The following is an 18,986-nucleotide window of genomic DNA, read 5'->3' as shown; positions in this document are numbered from 1 at the left end:
TCACCCCTTCCTTTGCCTTGGGTAGCCCCCGCCTCTACCGCTTGGCGCATGCGTGTTGGCGCCTGGAATGTTCTGGGTGAGGATGGCGGAGGGGGTGGTCCTCCCGCCCGCCGCCATCTTGCCGCGGAGGTAGCGGAGCGGCGGAGGCCGATGTGGGCCGCGCTGGGACGGGCCTTGGCGGCGCGGGCTGCGGCCACGCCGAGCGCTCTGCACGGCGCTCCCGCGGGTGCGGGCTGCGGAGGGGTGGCCTCAAGGGTAGGGGTGCTCTGGTGGAGGGCTGAGGGTGGCTCCTGTGTGGTGCCCCTGCGGGGGTGCTGTGCCCACGGGGTGTCGTGGTGGTCCCCATTGATGCAGTAGGCCTGGCCTTGCACCCGTGTGTGTGTGGGCTTCCTAATAACTCTCTTTTTCTCTCTGTCATCTTTCCAGCCGCAGGAGCCTTCAGCATAGCCCACGTTACCATGGCCACCCACTTCTCCAAGGATCAGGAGGAGAGAGTGCGTAGGAAATGGGTTATGTGGGCTACTGCTGTGATAGGTGTCTGTGTGAAGAGGCTGATAGTGTGGGAGCTGCTTGTAGTGTGCCGGAGCAAACTGGCTTGTGGCTGATGGTGCTCAGTTCCTCATGCTGGTGTCAGTGGTGCACATGCTGTGCAAGAGCGTAGGGGTGCTGAAGTGTATGTGGGTACGCAGCTCTGGCACACTGGTGGTGTGCTGAAGACATGCACTAATGCAACTGTGCTCCATAGTATGTAGTTTTCCTTTTTAAGCATTGGTTTAGTAACATGTAAGCTGGCATGTTGGTTCTGTAGAAAAGGTAGTTCCCTGTACGCTGGGCTTCTCATTGATGCTGAGTCCTTTACTTGTGGGCTGCATCTTAAAGCTCAAGTCCTTACACTCTTCACTGGCCATGCTGGCCAGATTCCCTGTTTCTGAGAATCCCATTAGTGGAATCTGCACTCTGGGCTTGCTTTTATTTGCCCTTGTGTTTGTGGTGTTTTCCAGCTGAAATGCGTGAAGGGGGACCTCTTCACGTGCCCCCCACAAGATGCTCTGGCACACTGCATCAGCGAGGATTGCCGCATGGGTGCCGGCATAGCCCGGCTCTTCAAGGAGAAGTTTGGAGGTGTGCAGGAGCTGTTGGATCAACGTGAGTGTGGACATGCAGGAGCTGAAGGGGAAACCCTTGATTTGGAATCATAGGATCAGCCAGGCTAGAAAAGACTTGAAATCATCAGTTGCAACCATTACCCCATTACTGCCAAGACCACCACTAAAGCCTATCACTGAGGGCTTGGGGCAGGGTGGCTGGAAAGCTGCTCATGGGAAAGGAGCTGGGGCTGCCGACTGATGGAGCTGAACGTGAGCAGCTTGTTCCCAGGCAGCCAAGAAGCCCCCAGCATCCTGGCCTGGATCGGCAGCAGGGCCACGGCAGGGATTGTGCCCCTGCACTGGGCACTGGTGAGGCAGCACCTTGAATCCAGTTCTGGGCCCCTCATTGCAAGAGAGACATTGAGGCGCTGGAGTGGGGCCAGAGAAGGGCAGCGGAGCTGGGGCAGGGCCTGGAGCACAAGTTTGTTGGGGAGCAGCTGAGGGACCTGGGGGATTCAGTCTGGAGAAGAGAAGGCTCGGCGGGGGGGGGACTTTGAGCTCTCTAAGGACATTCCAAGCTGCGTGGGGTGCAGGGGAATTCCACAATGGTATAGGAGTGATTTAAAACAAGTTCTTAATTGTTTCACTTCAGAAAAGAAGACTGGGGAGGTGGCAGTGCTCCAGAGAGACGACCGATACATTTACTACCTGGTGAGAGTGTGACGTTAACTTGGGTACTTGCCTAACTATATTTGATATGATGATAAGGGCTTTAGTAGTCAAGGGGAGGTTTTGACTTTGCTCCCCTAAATGAGAGGAGTGAGCTGTGCTAATAGAGAGGAACCGTTTGTATGTGTAGTTAAGCTTTAAATGGACAGAACTAGCTGCTAAATTACACTGTTTTAAGCTGTGAAACAAGGGGTGTTCCATGTCTCTTTCTGGGCATGGACCTTTGGAATGTAGTGGGATATGATATTATAAAAAAGCAGTTTGCAGTGATCACGGCAAAGGCACAACTGACTTTTTTACTTTTGTGCTTAGATTACAAAGAAGAAAGCTTCTCACAAACCAACATACGATAGTATGCGGAAGAGTTTAGAGGCCATGAAAGCTCACTCTCTGAACAACGGAGTCACTGACATCTCCATGCCTAGGTAGGAAGTGGGGTTACTCTAAATACTTCAGTGCTTTTTGTGTATGAGGATGTCTGCGAGATGATCCTCTGCTGTGAAATACGAGTTCAGGAATCCACTTCTCTTCTGGTCACTTGTACAAATGAAACTTGCACTTCACACTGTATTTAAATGATAGCAAAACATCCAGGCTTGGTTGCTTCCTCACTTTAAGTGCATTATGTTGATTTAGTTTAGGTATTAGGAAGAAATTCTTCGTTATGAGGTCAAGGGGACCCTGGCAGAGTGCCTAGGGAAGCTGTGGCTGCCCCATCCCTGGCACTGTTCAAGGCCACGTTGGGTGGGGCTTGGAGCAGCCTGCTCTAGCGGGTGTCGCTGCCTGTGGCAGGGTTTGGAGCTGAGTGAGCTTTAAGGTCCCTTCCAAACAAAACCAGACTGGGATTCTGTGATTTTTTTTATGAGCTGGGTTAGTGCCACACAAAACCGTAGCTGCTCAGAGGGCTGGTTGTTCACAGCATGCTCCAAAAGGGGCTGTTAACAGCTGATTCCATGTCTCATTTTCCAGGATTGGATGTGGACTTGATGGCCTGGATTGGAGTAAAGTTTCAGCAATACTTGAGGAGGTGTTTGAAGGCACTGATATCAAGATCACAGTTTACACTCTGTGAGCAGCAGTGCGTTTGAGCTTTGAGGACTGGGAACCTGGTAGCTGGCAAGGGGGAAAACTGCACGCTGAGCACATCCTTGGAGCGTAGCTCACTCAGGAGGTGGTGGTGGTGCCACGAGCAAGTTTGGATGTGGGGCTGAGCAGCCTGTGAAGAAAGCAATGGTGGGGCTGTAACCCTCTGGCTCTGTCTCTGGAAGCCACCAGGTGTCACTGGGCCTCCATAGAGCCTCGCTGTTGCTAGAGCTGTGGGTTCCTCTGCAGGGTGAAACTGGAGCTGGCTGTCACTTGGGTGTTTGTTGGTATCGAGAGCTGTGGAGCCCTGTCACTTGTTGTTTTTCCCTGTTCTGCAGTGTCCACACGTGGCATACAGTTGATTTACTCTGTTCATTACAGGATTAGCAATCTAATTTTTACCTTCTGGACGCAAATACAGTTGTTTTTGTTAGGAGATAGTACTGGTTGAGAATCATGCTGTCAATATGAAATAAAGAGCTGTGCAGTACTCTGGTGTCAGATCGGCCATTCCTCTGTGTGTGTGTGTGTGTGTGTGTGTGTTGTGGCTGTGTTCTGGAGGAAGGCTGGGTTTGGAGGGGAACACTAGAGATGGGTGAAGGCACTTTATTGGGTGTGTTTTGTATCCTAGGGTTGCTGTTGTCTGAGAGCCCACACACGTGAATACCTGATATGCTCTGAAAAGCCATAGTGTGGAGTTTTAAGGTTTTCTTTCCATATTCCTGTTTTAATGCATTTGTAGTTCAGCTGTTATGCGCAGGTTGGTGTTTGGTGTTGCCAGTAGCAAAAGCAAAGCAGCTCACTGGTAACTGCTTGATGTTGGGGAGCTTGGTTCCTGTACTGAAGAACTGTCACTCTGCATCTCCTTTATGTCTGTATTTTCCCAGCCTCCCATAATAAATCTTTTTCACTTCCTTCCTACTGAATGCCCAAAAACATGCCAGATGTGTTGAATAAACCTGAAAGATGGGACATAAGCAGCTTGTAGCATAACCGAGGGTTCCTATTTGGGTTTCAGTATGAATTGAATGTATTGGGTGTTCTCTGTCCGTGACACTGTGATTCATCAGTATTGTGTGTTTCTTTGCCGGTGCAGATCTATGAATCCCATCTGTGTGTGTTGGCCATCCTTTCTAAGCTTGGTTTTAGTGGATAATTGTTGTAGCTAAATAAACAATTGGAAAACTCAGTAAGACAAATAGGAACTCGGGGGTATTGAGCTGATGAAGAGTGGACATCACCACTGCTCATTGATTCAGTCCCGCTCATTTACGTTTGGTTTCTAGCGGCAAAGAGATGAAGTCCCCAGGGGCTCCACAAAGGTGTTCCCAATGCTGCTTGGGTTTCCCACCTGGAAAATTTATGCCTGAGTTTAGTGCAGTTGACTTGAGGTAAGAGAGAGGGGGATGATCTGCAGCAGGGAGTGTGTGTGAGGAGCACTGCTCCAGCGTGTGACAGTGCAGGAAGTGCAAGTCCGGATGAGGACAAACCCTGCCTGGGTATCTGAGCTGATGAGCATCTCTGTGACCCTTGTGTGGTCTGTGCTTTGGCTGATATGGGAAGTGATTTGCCCATATTCTCAGTATTCTGCACTTGTATGCACTCTTGGATGTGTTTTGGCATGCAGTGATTTTCCCTTTTCATAATGATGCACTTCAGCTGTGAAATGTTTCATCTGTGGCTGGCCCAGGATGAGCTCGCTTGTCAGGTCAGATTTAAGACTTCTCACAGCCAGAGAAGAAGGAACAGTGCTATAGCATTTGCAGTGACTTCTAGTTTTATTTCACTTTGCTTTTCCCAGTTTCATATCGCACGCGTCATTGAACAAGGGGGGAAGGTATTTGATGTATTTGCAATTGAGTACTTAGGGCTTTATCATCACATTAAAATAGACCCGTTAGCCCTAATTTAAATCACAGCTCTGACTGTGGAGGAGGACAGAGGAAGAAAACCCTTTTTTTCCCCTCTTGAATCTCTTTAACATTTATGAAGGTTGTACTTTCTAAATGCATTGACCTAATTGGTAGCTTTGCTCTAAGACCTTTTCTCATAAAGTAGTCCCAGTATGAGGCCTACAGTCTCTCCTGTAGACCCACTGCTCTCCATTGCATCCAAGGCTTAAACCACACACTATGGTGCTGCCTCGTTTCCTATCAGCAGAGGCAGCATGAGTTGGTTTGGGGTGGGAGGGGGGAAATGGGGCCAAAATAAACCCAGAAAAATGCCAGACACCAAAGGTTTGTGGTGTATGTGTATTTGTAGTCCCTCAGGGCCTGGTCTTCCACAAGTTGGTGTTCCATCCTGCTGGAATCAAAGCTTTGGGAAGCAGGAGTGTCCCAGGTTTCCAGGTCTGTTGCATCTCTCTTTATAGAGCTTTTCTGGACTGGTCCTGGGGAGGGACAGAAAGACATGTTAGAAGCTTTAAATGCTTTCGTATTTTATGCCTTAAACAGGTGACTTTTTAGTTCCAAAAGGGAATTCTGCAGTGGTGACTTGTGATTTCCTTTAGCCGTCGTTTTTTCCCCTGGACAGCTAGGCTTTAGGGGTGGGTAAAATCCCCTTCTCTCCACACTCCCCTCCCTGTTGCCACAAGTCTTTTGGATATACTCATGTGGGGAATAACGAGATGTTCTTGTTGCACCCAGCACATGTGGATTCTTTATTCCTGGAAGTGTTTAAAAAGAGAAAGCTCTAAATCCCTCGTGTCTGCTGTGGAGGAGCCCACTGTGGTCTGACTACACTGGAAGGGGTAAGTTACTGCCTAAGATCATTTTCAGTGCTCAGGTACAGGCAAATCCAGCCCAGCACATGTGAAAGTAACAGTAATTGAAGTGGGGCTCTGGATGACACCTTGAACCTGGGAAATAAAGGAGCCTGTAATGCTGATACAAGGAGAGAGGTGACCAAGGAGAACCCCTCACTCACGTGAGCTTCAGTGCAAAATCTCAGCCAGCTTTTCCTCGTAATAATTGAAGTTCTCTTGAATGTCCTCCCATGGCACGAAATCCTTCGCTTCCTCTCCTTCCTCCTGTTCCACAAAGTTCTGCCACACATACTCAAAGTCTTGCGGCTTCATAATCCTCAGCTTGCAGCCGGCTGACTTCATGTTTTTCAGGGCCGCCTGCATTTCTGGCTCTTCCCACATGAAGAGGCGCCCTACCATGATGGTCAGGCGCAGGTTCTTGTTCTTCTTCAGGGTCTCGATGATGCGCTCGGCGCAGGTGACGCAGGGGCTGGAGGACACGTACCAGGTGATGTTGTAGCGGAGGCTGGAGTCGCACTTGGGGAGGATGGTGTTGAAGAAAGCCATTTCCGCGTGGGCAGCCGCGTGCTCATCCTCCAGGTAACCCCGGGAAGTCAGCGACTCTTTGCCTTGGGTCTCCAGAACGTAACACAGGAAGGTTTTGTTCCTGCCGGAGCTGTATTCCACATTCCTGAACTGGAACTTGAAGAATATGGCTGGGAGGCGCTCCCTAGAGAGTGGAGAGGAGAGAGGCATCTCAGAGACAGACAGGAAAGGGTTATAGCATTGGCTTAGTTCCTGTGGGTGATCTTGGACTAGTTGCTGCATCTATGGTGGCTGTGTTTCTCTGTGCATTAAAAGGAGAGGCCTTTTAATAGGAGAATCAAAGTACATCTAAAATCCTGTGATACTCAGCTAATTTGTGGTGTGGTGAGGCTTCCAGGCCCGTGCTCTCTACCTAGTATTTTTTTCACTTAATTTTAGCAGACTTGTATTGGGAATATCTGGTATCTGCATTAACATACTTGAACCTGCTTCTAAAATGTATTTCTTGAGACTCAGGTATTTACTGTTGGTAAGGAGGGACGGGATTTAGCATTTTCCCAGTCTTAATGTACCTGTAGACTGAGCTTGTTTTCTAGGCCATTAACATAGTTCTGTCAGGGTGGTGGTGCAGTGTTAACCTGTGGGATCTGTTGACCTACGCTTTTAGGATGATAGCTCTGGCATTGCTGGTTAATGTTCTGCCCCCCGTGCTTTTGCAGGCTGGATTTCCTCTGAGTAGAGGCAAGTATGACTGACTAGTTACACCTTTTATGTGTTCTGGTTCTGCTCCTTCAGTACCAGCTGAATACTGATGTTCAGTAGGATTATGTTGTGACTTTGGTTTAATAAAATACCTGAGATCAAATCTAACTTCTCTGTGAAAGTGTTTTTCCCACTGCAGTTTGAGAGCTCTCTCATGGATGCTGCTGATAAACTTCAGATACTTTTTGTGCACCTCCTCTTCCATTCTGGGCTTCTAAAGAAGCAGAATCCAAAGTGATTCATGGCAGTGAGTAATGTGTTTGCAGAGCCCTTTCGCTCACACAAGGTAGTTGTTATTTAAGGAAGTTACAGTTAGTCCCTTAAATACTGCATGTAGCCTTGGTGCATTGGTGGCTGAAGAGACAAAAAAGGAAAGCTGCATTGTCTCATAGTTTGGGGAGTACCAGGCTTTCTGATCACCCCCTGTAGCACATAATTGGTACAAGGACTAGTACCTGAGAGCGTTAGGTGGAAAGATGAAAAAGACTGTGCTCACAACATGCCTTGTGACCTGCTAAATGCCACAGAGGGTGGGAGTGAAGACTGCACAGGGTAGCCAAAGTGAAATAATGAAAAGGAGTAACACAACACTCCATTTATTATACACCCGTAATCTTCTGGCATGTTGTATTCCTCTCATCTGAGCTTTAGGTGGACCTGTAACCTTGATACTCCCAGTGAGGCAATAACGGGTCTTTGTAAAACAGTGTTTTATTCATTCCTGTCTCATCTAGAGTGGGATTATAATGTCAGCCCTCTCCGGGGGGTGCACTGAGCAAAGGTCAGCACAGATCCTCAGACTCCCGGAGTTTGTAATTGGGAGAGCAGTGAGGCTGCAGGATTCGGTGCCAAAGCATTGTCCTGCTGAGAGGAAGGAGCAATTTGTGATGCAGCATCTCCCAAGGTGTCTCCAGAGACAGTGGAAGTGACTGGAAGGAGGATCGTTGGTCTTCCAAATGCAACACGATGTATGAGTCAAAACGATTTGGTCACAGAATCGCATCTACGCTGGGAATACCATGGGGCCGCTGGAATTCTTTTCACGTATCGCTGATTCGTGACTGGAAGTTCAGAGCACAGGTTTGCCTTGAGAAATTTTACTAGGAGCAGGCTTTCAGCTGCTGATTAAACCCTGTAATTAAACCTCACACTGTTCAATTCTACTTAGATGAGATCTGCACGAGACAGGATTTAAACAATAGGAGCAGCCTGTTTGGGAGCCTTCCACACTATTTCTGGTTTAGCTGGCAGTGTATTAATGAGGGATGCAAAGCACTAGTGTGGGTACAGACTATTATTTTGATTAATGAGCAAATAAATCGTGCTCTTTGAATATGATTAGGCCTATGGTTCTCTGATTTGCATTCAGAGTCTGCACAAGCCTAGATAAGGGAAGCCTGTGCTGGCTTGCACAATTTCTAAACTACCCAGAGGAACTTTAACTTCCTTTTCTTTGCATTTTGACCTGTTCCCTTACATTGTATGGCTTAAAGTTGCATGTTACAGTGAGTCTCATTTTCTTTAAGATGAATTGCAAGACATAAACCAAAGAGCATTACCAAACTCTAGCTGAGTGCCTCTTATGTCCTGAACAACTTTCTCTTGTTCTTTGGGCCAAAACAATTCACATGCTTCCAAGCAAAGCACTTTTCCTGCTTTGTATTCTAGCTAATGAGTGGTTCTTTGGTTAATGGTTATTTAATCAATGTTTTCTTTAAAGTCCAGCTATGTTGGGTCTGATGTAAGCCACCCACTGCCTTGTTTCAGAACTAAGTTTGTCAGGCTACAATGAGTTGTTTTAGAATAAGATCATGTATTTAAATGCAGCCCAGCAGTCACATGGAAGCTCATTCCAGATTTAACTCTTGACTGCAAAGCCGTTACGTCAGTGGTGAGGCTGAGTGTGGATGTTTTGATGTGCTGTTTGAAGAGCAGTGACCTGTTCCAGATCTGTTCCAGGATGTGTTCACTCAGCAGTGCATTTAGTCATTCCTTCTAGATGGATTTTATCACTCACCATCTCAGTGTCTGCCTAAGATTATCTGGGATATCCACCTAAATCCATCCTCCTAGCAACATGGGATACGTATCAGCTTCATTAATAACTTTCCAATAAAGAATATAAACAAAGCTAAGGGCATTTTCCAAGTAGCTGGCTGAGAGCTTGGAAAATTTGCTGATCAGGACACCCAGGCAAGCAGAGAGCTGGGCGTGCTGGTCAGTGAGAACCTGCTTAATCCCATCTAAACCAGAGCAGGGAGGACACCTCAGGACAGTGAATTGCAAGCATCCATCCTGGCCAGGCTCAGCTGGGTCCCTGCTGTGTGACCCTTCCTGGCAGCTAGGGTTCAGACAAGGTGGTGTTACTCCTAGGAGTAACTGGACAGCCCTGCAGGGAGTGTTTCAGCAGTGAAAGAACAGGCAAGAACAAACCCCATGTACCACAGGGCTGTGCACATACTGCAGTGCTGTGTAACCTCACCCTGAGGTACAGCTTGGCATGACTTTTACAAAGTGAAGTATCGTGATTATGTTGTTTGGGTAGATTAAAACTCAGAACAGTTGAGCATCAATATGCATCCCTGAAATAGCTGTGTCAGCCACTACAACTAAGCCAACTGCTTTGGAAACTCAACTCTAGCTTTGAAAGGATGGTTTCCTAGTAATACTGAATGCTTGGCCAGCCTGTTTTCCCATCTTTGAATGATAGGTGGTGCACAAATGTTAATGTTATCTCTATTTTACCCATTATGGGTTTTGTTCCAGCATTAAGGAAAGGTAATGCTAATGAAGTATACCCAGGAGATGAGTTCCATTTTCATATTTTCTTACACCAGAAGCTGTACTGCTGTAAGTGATGAACATAAATATTGTATTGCCTTGAATTTGACCTCACAACCTGTTAAAATACACAAATACCAGATATTTCAGTGCCTGGGCTATTTGCTTTTCTGCTTTTGTGGTTTGTTTTTTTTTTTTTGCAATCAGTGAAGTTTTCTTGCCATTCCCTTCTCCAGGTCTTAAGTTACTTGATCTGATAAACCAGTGTCCTCTTGCTTGCTCCTTGACAGCTATTCTCAAGTAAACACATTCATGCTGGGCTCATTGGTTATAGGAAGCCTGCAGTGATCAGCTGAGACAGGAACTAAGGTTTATCCCTGCTAGAAGGAGCCTCATTTACACCCCGAAGCGTAAATAAATGAGAGTACTTAAATGTCAGGCAATGTGCACAGATGGGGCTTATATTTATCTGGGACTGTGTTGAGCCAAATGTTGACAAAACAGGGGTTAATATTCTTAAACAGAGTAGTTGGGTGCCCAGTATTTTTCTTGTAAGCCAGCCTCAGCTGTAAGCAACAGCTTGGAAACTTGGCTGCGTGTCATAAGGTGCCCCTAATCCAAGGGCTAGAGCTGAAATGCAGTGTAACTGAGCTGCAGTGCTTCCACGTTTGCAGTTCTGTGATTTCTCCTATTTGACTGGGTTCAGTGGCTGCAAATATGTACGGAATTGGAGAAATCCAACCCATGATGATAGGGGGTAGGAACTGCTGGAATTTTCTGTGCCTCTTCCCAGGTCCTTCAGGATTCCTGCTGTACTTCCTCACTCTCACCTTTAACAGCCAGCATGTTAGTAACGAGCTAATGATCAGAAGAGACATGGTCACGGTTCCTACAGGAATCCACAAGGTATTTATAAGCACTAATGTGACTGTGGAATTTCTTTTCTTGCCATTTTCCTCTCCACTAAAGGCACCACATCCAGCATAAGTCTCACAGGTTGAATTTCCCCCTTGCTCTCCTTTTTGCAGGCACTCATCATCCCTCCTGTTCCTGCTGCCGCCTTTCCAGAGTGGAAAGTCCAGTCAAATTCTGCACCACCCCTGTCATTTCAACAAAGAATGTTACTGCAGGCTGACACTAAGAAGGGACTTTTCATCCATAACAAGCACACCGGTTCCCATCCAGCTGCTGTGAAGCCACTACCCGATTCCTCAGCATTTCTAATTGCAGGGTGAGTGCTCTAATGCTGAAAAATCAGAGTTCCGCAATTAGATTCATTTTAGTGCATGTCTTTAAGTGTCTAGAAGTTGTCACCTCCATGTGTCATTGCTCCAATGGCCATATAAACAATTTGTGGTGTCTTAGCTCTGTTCCTAGCAGACGGATGTGCTTTTCTTAAATTTCTGCTGGAGCAGTGCCTTTTATTATCTCTATGACTGTGTGTGACAGACCAAAGGCCAAGAGAAGCCTCACCTTGGGAAGTGATTTTTGCCAGAGCAGGCACATTTTAAGAAGAAAATGGTGTTTTTTTCCACCCCTGTGCAGGGCTGTAACCTGGTTGTGTGGGATCAGACCTGGGTGCTGCCTCCTGTGTCTCTTTCACAAGTGCCACCCAAATTTTATCTGTGGAATCTTTCTTCCCAGTGACCATGTCACAGGCAGGAGGATTCCAAGTGGGATTTTAGTATCTGGCCTGAGCTTTTACATTCAAGCAGCTGGAAGAAACCAGGAGTTGGTTTTACGTGGTGGGAATGCTCCCTTTGGTGACTGCTGAGGGAGACCAGAAGGAGGAATGACACAGGGCATCTTGCTACTACTACAATGAACATTTTGCAATGCTTAGAGATAGCAGATTACCGAGTTGGTTCTGGTTGCAGCTGTCCATTATATCTGACAGTTCAGCTTCCTGGCACATCTCTCAGATCTGCCTCTTTCAAAGGCCAGGCTCCCTGGAGCAAAGGCAGCCCCTTGCTGCTTTGCAGTCCTGAAAGCTGCCTGTGGTTTTGGGGCTGTTTTGTGAGTCAGACTTCTCTGAAAGTCAGGATCCAGCTGTGGAGTTGGAGGAGCCCTTGGGAATGTGGGCTTTTATCTCTTGAAAACTCTGTCCCTTAGGTTCATAAAGCAAATCGGCCATAGCAGGGGTGCTTTTCCCAATCCACATTAGTGAAACTCTCAGACAAGAGAGCCACTGCTCACGCCAAGAAATCAATACTCGGCACTCATCAAGGGCCAGTGCCTTCCATCCCGGTACCACCAGGCAAATCATGTGGGACTACTTGCAGTGTAAGGGGAGCAGCCAGCACTGCAGGAACAGACCTGCGTGTGTAAAACAGATCTGCCTGCCTGGTGTGAATCCATCCTTTTTAAAACTCAGTGAAACTTTGAACCAAATCCCACCACAACAAAAGCCACGCTTAATCCCTTTGGGAATATTCAGCAATGCACTGGCTGAAGATGCTGTCTTTGACCCAGCATAAGAGCTGAGGCAGAGACCTTTGGACATCCCCACGTCCCTCTCTCGCGCCCCCATACTTGTATCTCAACCTCTTACCCCGTCACAATCTCAAATGGTGGCAGGTCTTCCCGCCTCAGCTTCTTCTTCTTCTTTTCCTCCCCCTCTTCCGCGTTGTCAGGTTCCCCATTCTGGGTGTTGCTGGGCTCCTCCTGCTTCTCTGCCATCTTCTTGAGCCGAGGGGTATTAAGTTATGGCCACTGGGAAAAAGAAGGAACGATTTCTGGGAGCTCTAAGGGAGAGGGAGGAGGGAAAAACAGAGCTGGGAGTTCCTGTGCTAGGCACAGTTGTCGGGAGCTAAATATGGAACAAAGCAGCAACGACAGAGGCTGGATGGGGTAGGGTGACCCAAGGCTCTCGGGTGTCTCCTCCTTCCCCTGCTTTCTCGAGGTCTTTTTAACAATTCCTCTTGCTCCCCTTTTAATTTCAAATTAAGTGACAACTTCGCAGTGGGCGGGTTAAGTGATGGATGGAAAATCCTGGAAGCAGAAGGGTCTGTTTATCCATTAGTGTGACAGATACCTGGCAAGATGCAGAGCTGGCAGCTTTCCCATCTACCTTCTTTTGCCAGTTTATTACATTGCTGACCTTGAAGGACTGCTGTTTTGGCTCAGGCAAGAGGGGAGAGGGGCAATCCTCACTTGGTTTGCTGAAAAATCACTGTTCTTGCTGGATTCGGCCTCTTGGGCCCCCGGGAGCATCACGACAGGAGTGCTTGGGGGAGTGGGACCTGCCTTTGCCCCCACCCTCCTCATCCACGCAGGGACACCGAAAGCAGGATCTGAGCAGGTGAAATCTCCCTTGTTGTGGTGTCAGATTGGATTTTGAAGTCAGCCTTAGACTGGGGCAGTATTTGTGGTGTGGGGCAATTCCAAGCGCACGTGCTGAGCTTCTGCCCCTTGCTGTGTATGTTTTCACTCTGGTAAGTGCTCAGTACATGGGGAGCAGTAGCATGGCCGTGAGCAGGTGAAAACTGCTGAGCTCAGCCATTCTTGCCCAGGTCTTTGTTTCTTTTCCCCTCTGCAGGGGATGCAGGTGTTGAAGCAGTGACTGAGCAGGAGCCTGCATGGTGGTGCCATGAGTGGAGTGTGGTTGTGCAGCAGGGGACTGGCACTGGTGTCAGCAGCGTGCTGAGGATGAAGCGCTGGGCACACTGCAGTAAGGTACTTACTGGGATGGGTGTGGAGCCTGCCTTTCATACAGGGAAGCGAGGAGGACTGTAAAGATTTTATTGACATGAGGTTGGGATGTTTGGGTTGCTGGGCACTGGATCAAGCAGACTTCTTGAAGAGGCTGTGGTAACCTAGAAGGATGCTCAGGAGTAATGTAGCTTTCATATGAGCTCTAAAAAGAGGTTTATGTGTTTGGAGAGGGGGCTGTGTGTGTGTCCTTCCCTTCAGGATTATGTGAAATTCTTCCAATTTCTCGCTCTAAACGTAAATCATTTGAAGTCTGTAGAAGTCCCATGTGAGCCAAGCCTAACGAAAGCCTGAGTCAGGCTTTTCCTGGAAACTAATCCTGCTGTGCCATGGGGGTGAACGTCAGTGGAAGATGTGTGGCTGTGCAGATCTCCTTTTTCAGCCAGAGCATATTGGAAATCAAACCTCAGTGTCTTGGGTTCAGAACCCACCATCCTCGAGATTTGGTAAATATGAAATATTAAGCTCTATTTGATTGAGTATTCGATCTGTACTTAGTGGAAAACCTGCTCTGAGTTTGAGGAGGATAAATTGTATTCTATGGGAATCAAATAGGTGTGAATACCTGTGTTCAGGCCAAATTTGGTCTTTGTAATACATGTAATCAGCTCTAAAGAGGCTTTAGAGGGATCTACACTATCACAAAGTGAATTAAATTTATGCCATGGGGCGGATAACTTATTATCATAGATAACAAATAATGTATTACCATAAAGAACTCATTCTGGCTGCTCTTTTGAGCCCCCCTGCTGCTAACAACAGCCTCTGTGCTACAGCATCCTTTGTGGCTCTGCATTGGTAACAGCTCTGGGATAGAGCATCCCCCTCGCTCCCACACTGTTTGCTAGTGATGAGAAGTTGTTTGTTTGATGACTGACACAGCCGGTATGGAGTGTATTGTGACAACAGTGCAATGATGGATCTGACAAGTCCCAAGACATCCTATCCGTGGAACATGGATCTTTCATGGTACAGGATTTTATTTATTTTTAAGCTTAAAATACTTTCCTGGAGGGCAGGTGTGGTATTTTCCTCTTGCATGGTAACTGTGCTCGAATTCCAGCTCCCATGTCCAGTCACTCTCACCTCTGACATTTCAGGCACTGTTTCTGGGGATGGGAATCCTCTCTTATTGAGTGACAGCTTGTTTCCTTCTTACCCTTCTGCTTCAAAGAAGCATTCCAGCCCCTCTTCAGTCCCTCTGACCCACTTCTCTTTATTTTTGGAAGCTCTCGAGGGCTAAGCTCCCATCCTTCTTGCAGCCTTTAGTGTTCTGTGGCCTGGCCTCTCTGCAGGGCTCAGAGCTGAGCTCTAATCTAATCTCGGGAATGTGGCACTGAGGCTCCCTCTCTGCCCAGCCCTTTCCCAGCTGTTCCATGGCTCCATCTAGGGCTGTGCACTAAATAGTCATGATCCTCCCCTCTGCCTGTGCCAGAGATATAAAAGGACACCATCGAGTTGCTGTCAATCTGGTGTTTGATGTCGGAGCCATAGGAATGATGGCGGCTTTGATCAGTTATGGTTGGTGCAAAGTAACCCTGGTTCCCCCAAAGTGATGGGAGCATCCATGCATGGGCCTGGTCACTGACACCACTGATGGAAACCTTTTTCTATTGGCTTGTCCAGGGATGGGGTTGGGAAAAGGAGCTGGGAGGTGCCAGGGTGGTGCTGGGACGTGGAGGGACCTCCCGATGGCACTTGGGTTCACTGCAGTCATTGCACTTGCCAATGGTTTATTGAGTTTTCCCTCCATCCTGCCCGTCTCCCCATTGACTTAATGGCTTATTTAGTTGATGATGAGCTTTGTTCGACACAATGGAGTCGCAGCTCAGCCACAGGAGAAGCACTGGAGAGCCAACTCACATTGGGTCTTGTGCAGGGAGGGTAAGGGTCAGCCCATTGCCTCTTCCCATCCACTGCCCCATGCCAAAGTCTCATCCCAGCAGAGCCCCATGGCCTTTCCCCATGCCCCACACACTGCAGCTGGTGGGCATGGGCTCTTCCCTTGGAGGTTCCCTCTTCTGCAGTGTGTGAGGAAACCTCCCAGCGGTGACCACAGGATCAGCCACTGAGCTGACTCCATCACAGTGGCACAAACCCAGGCTGTGGTTCTCCATCCGTGACAGATGTGTCCACAACATCTGGCATCTCCTTCCCTCTCTTCGAAAGGTCTGGCTTCACTGTGTTGGAGCATGGAGGCCAGAATGCCTGAGCAGAGCTGCATGAAGGAATGGGCAGGAGTGGACCTTGGAGACAACAACTTGCAGTAAGATTTGAGGAGCTGTCTGCATGGGAATGCTGTCAGGAAAGGTAACTAGGCTAGGACAGCAGCCTGTTCTGGGAGAATCTTTCTGGCTTTGCTGGAGTATTGGACATTTATATCTGATCCTGCATCCATCCAAGCCCAGAATAGTTTCTCCACTGACTTTAGACCAATCTGATGACTATTTTTTCCCCATCTTAACTAGGCATCTCACAGAGTTCTGCATTCCCTTGACCTGGCAGGTCAGCTCTGGTCCCTCTAATTGCAGCAGGAGTTCCTTTACAAGTTGAAGTGGCTCTTTTCCTTTGCTGATCACAGAGGGGCAGCAGAACAGAGCTGGCTGCAGAAGCCCTTGCCAGCAACTGGAGAGTTTTACTGCATTCTCAGGCTGGAGGAACATTTTTGGATGGATGCGGGAGTGAAACAAGACCCGGGCTGTGTGAGTCATGGCGCAGACGTGCTCTCTATTCCAAAGGGACAGCTGGTGGCACTAACAAAACATCTCCCCGGATACACTGCCTGGCAGCAATCCCCCTCCTGCTTTTTCCAGCTGTATCTACCGTTACGTGGTAAATAAACACACTGACAGTGATGTGCGGAGGCAGCTTTCCTCCCCTGGCCCCTGCAGGCTCTCATAGAATCCTGTCCCTCTCCTCCCACTGCAAGAACACAATGCCAGGGTTTAAAAGATGGGGCAGGAAACACCACAGTGTCCCATGGGTTTAATTTGGGTGGTGCACCATGGCTGAAGTGAGCCATGGTGCAGGCAGAACAGAGTGATGCTCTCGCCTGGTTCCCCCACCCTGTGCCCTCCAACCCTTGCGCACCCCCTGCCACAGAGCCAGGGCAGTGTCTGCGTTGTTGGCAGGCACCACCGGCTTCCCAATTGATTCCCATGGAATTAAATCCCATTCCAATGGGACTTAATGGCAGCTCCAAGCAGCACAACTCCCTTCCTCCTGGGCTTCTGCTGTAGTTCTCCTGGGAGCAGGTTAGGGGGAGATTGGTCCCAGGGCCGCTGCAGGTGATGGAAGCCACAGGGATTTATGTTGTGCATCATCAGTGCTGATGGAGGAGTGATGGGGAGAGCCTGGCCCTGAATCAGTGCACACAGCAGCATTTGGCTGTATTTTAGCAGAGCTCCAGACATCAGCAAATCAATTAAAGTTCCTTACTGCTGGAGCCAGAGTGTTCTCTGGAGCAGCTGGTGAATTATTGAATGCGACAAGGCTTAGGTGAGGCTGGGCAGAAAAGCAGGAGGGGTTTGCTTATGCACAAATACTGTGGATCCAGCAGCCGGGGCTGTGCCCTTTGGGCTATGATCAAGTGTAATGAGCAGTTTAGTACCCAGTCCATCTTTCTGAAAGCACTGGCTGAGCCTGAAGAGGGGGATCATCACAGACATGGTGATCTGAGGGGTGGTTCTTCTCTTGAAATGCCACGACCCTGTGAAAGCTGCCGTGAATGCGCGGCCTTTGAGTCACTGCTTGAATTGTGTGGGGTGCGATGTGTCCCGACGTGGGTTATGAATGTTCCTGACGCCGTAGTGTCTGTTCCAGGCACCTTTGTGCCTCCCGCCTGGTCAGTGCCGGCACAGGCAAAAGCTTCTTTGGATGCCCTGCTAGAAGGGCCCCTGGGGAGGATCATGTGTGACAGGGAGGAAAGTCTCTCACCTCTTTGCTTTGGGTTTTTCATTCTCTTAGGTCTGCCCATAGCACAGGGATGGATCCGGACAAGGGCTGTGCGGCCACGAGCTCCTCCCAGCCTTGGTGTGACCACAGCGCTGATGGGAAGCCAGGGCTACGAAAGCAGAGGCTGGTTTGGTATAATTAAGTATTTTCTAGATGACTGGCTTTGAAATGTCATTAAAGTTATTTTCATGCAAGGGGTTTTGCTATATCTGTTTAAATAGCAAATATACCAAATGATGCTTTAAATATTAATACAAGAGGGTGTTTTGCTGAATTTAACTTTGCCAATTGATTTTAAGCTATTATGTGTATTACATGGAGGAGTGTTTGCTGGTTTTGCTGCCTGCAAGAGAATGCAAGGAGCAAAGAGAAGCTCTTGGTGCACTTATAGGTGGGCTGGAAGGAAGAGAAACTGAAATGAAGGCAAGACCAAGTCACTGCAGTTGGGAAATGGAGAAGGCAAAAGATCAAAAAAGCCTATTACTCTTAACTCCAGGTTTTCTTTTAGCTGCAGATGAAAGTAGGAGGAAGGGGAAAGAGGACTCACTTAGGAAAGCTGCTCAAATATTCATTCACCTACTTAATTTGGAAATGTGATTAAAAGTTTGCAGGTTTCAACTAGATCTAGTGTCACTTAAAAACTTAAATGTGATTTCATTAATACTCTCCCCCTTTCCAAAAGCAGAGGGCACTGTAAAGACTTGCTTTAGCCCTCCTGGCTTCACTGGGTGGCTCAGCTCATCCCTGTTCCTGGGGCTTTGCCACACTGATTGGGAAAGGACAGGATTGAGTCTCCAGCCCAGCTATCAGCTATCATATTCTTTTTAGGAAGAAGTAATTTATGTCTTCCTGTCCTTTGGCATGTTGCTTTCTGGAAGACACAGACGAGGCACCACTGTAAATGAGTTCAGTTATATAAAGCCCTGAAATACACAGGACTCTTCTCTCTCTTTAAGTAGCTTATGATCTTTCCAGTGCTCTTTGCAGTGCTCCTGCTTTATAGTCCTGTTCCTGCTTTATAGTCCTGCTCCTGCTTTATAGCCCTGCTCACAGCTGCATCCATTCAATGGCCTGTTCTTGCGCAGCTTTTACTTGGGAGGTTACAGCAATGTGCTTGCAGCAGCAGCCCTATGAAAATGTGTCCTGCAGCCACAAGGGAGGAATAATGGATGGGCTCAGAATGACAGAACAAGATGTATGACAACGTTTCAAACAGGTACCACCAATTCCAAGTGCTCCTAGGTCCCATCACCAAGCACCCGGCTCTGCTGCTGGCATGAGCTGGACCGGAAAACATTCAGGAGCTCAAAAATCAGGCTTGATGTGATGCAGGAAGGGCCCAAACCCCAACAATTGACCTTCCTTACCTTGGAGTTGTGTGTGAAGCGTATTGGAGGAGCCTGTTGTGGGGATGCATCCCCAAATGAGTGTGTGTGTACTGTACAGGGGCTGAAGGGACCTTTGGGCTCAGAACCCACACAGCCCATTCACTCCTAACTGGCACTGAGCCTCGCTGCCCGTCCCCATCCCTTTGGAGCCAGAGCACAGGCTGTGGGCTCCAGACAGGATCCCACAGGATCCCAAGCAGG

General features: G+C 48.2%; 2 protein-coding genes and 1 long non-coding RNA gene across 5 annotated transcripts; 2 read left to right on the top strand and 1 right to left on the bottom strand.

Annotated features, from left to right (window-relative positions):
* Positions 1 to 148: 148 nt before the first annotated feature.
* On the top strand, positions 149 to 3,390 carry OARD1 (O-acyl-ADP-ribose deacylase 1). Of its 3 annotated transcripts, none has more exons than XM_062605572.1 (6): positions 149 to 226; positions 427 to 494; positions 1,002 to 1,146; positions 1,741 to 1,799; positions 2,130 to 2,242; positions 2,787 to 3,390. In XM_062605572.1, exons 1-6 carry the CDS (start codon positions 151 to 153, stop codon positions 2,887 to 2,889), a joined length of 564 nt encoding a protein of 187 aa, XP_062461556.1. In that variant the 5' UTR covers positions 149 to 150; the 3' UTR covers positions 2,890 to 3,390. The 3 variants fall into 3 exon arrangements, with proteins under 3 accessions (XP_062461556.1, XP_062461557.1, XP_062461558.1); XM_062605573.1 differs by having other exon boundaries at positions 152 to 255; XM_062605574.1 differs by lacking the exon at positions 427 to 494 and having other exon boundaries at positions 152 to 255.
* A 1,264-nt stretch (positions 3,391 to 4,654) lies between these two features.
* APOBEC2 (apolipoprotein B mRNA editing enzyme catalytic subunit 2) lies at positions 4,655 to 12,680 on the bottom strand. Its single transcript, XM_062605567.1, has 3 exons — positions 12,284 to 12,680; positions 5,826 to 6,373; positions 4,655 to 5,289 (listed from the first exon to the last, which is right to left on the bottom strand). The coding sequence occupies exons 1-2, from the start codon at positions 12,409 to 12,411 to the stop codon at positions 5,833 to 5,835; spliced, it is 669 nt and encodes a 222-aa protein (XP_062461551.1). The 5' UTR covers positions 12,412 to 12,680; the 3' UTR covers positions 4,655 to 5,289; positions 5,826 to 5,832.
* Positions 6,368 to 18,983, top strand: LOC134157047 (uncharacterized). The gene is made up of 7 exons (XR_009962169.1): positions 6,368 to 6,878; positions 6,929 to 8,456; positions 8,490 to 10,963; positions 13,271 to 14,412; positions 15,613 to 15,709; positions 17,410 to 18,613; positions 18,730 to 18,983. It is a non-coding gene; the product is annotated as an uncharacterized LOC134157047 (long non-coding RNA).
* Positions 18,984 to 18,986: the final 3 nt, after the last annotated feature.

The sequence above is a fragment of the Pezoporus occidentalis genome, unplaced genomic scaffold (assembly GCF_034315485.1).
Source record: "Pezoporus occidentalis ecotype Australia unplaced genomic scaffold, CSIRO_AGI_Poc_V1 ctg92, whole genome shotgun sequence".
Classification (NCBI taxonomy): Eukaryota; Metazoa; Chordata; class Aves; order Psittaciformes; family Psittacidae; genus Pezoporus; species Pezoporus occidentalis.
The sequence above is the reverse complement of the archived record's forward strand: the minus strand, read 5'-3'. Positions and strand labels throughout refer to the sequence as shown.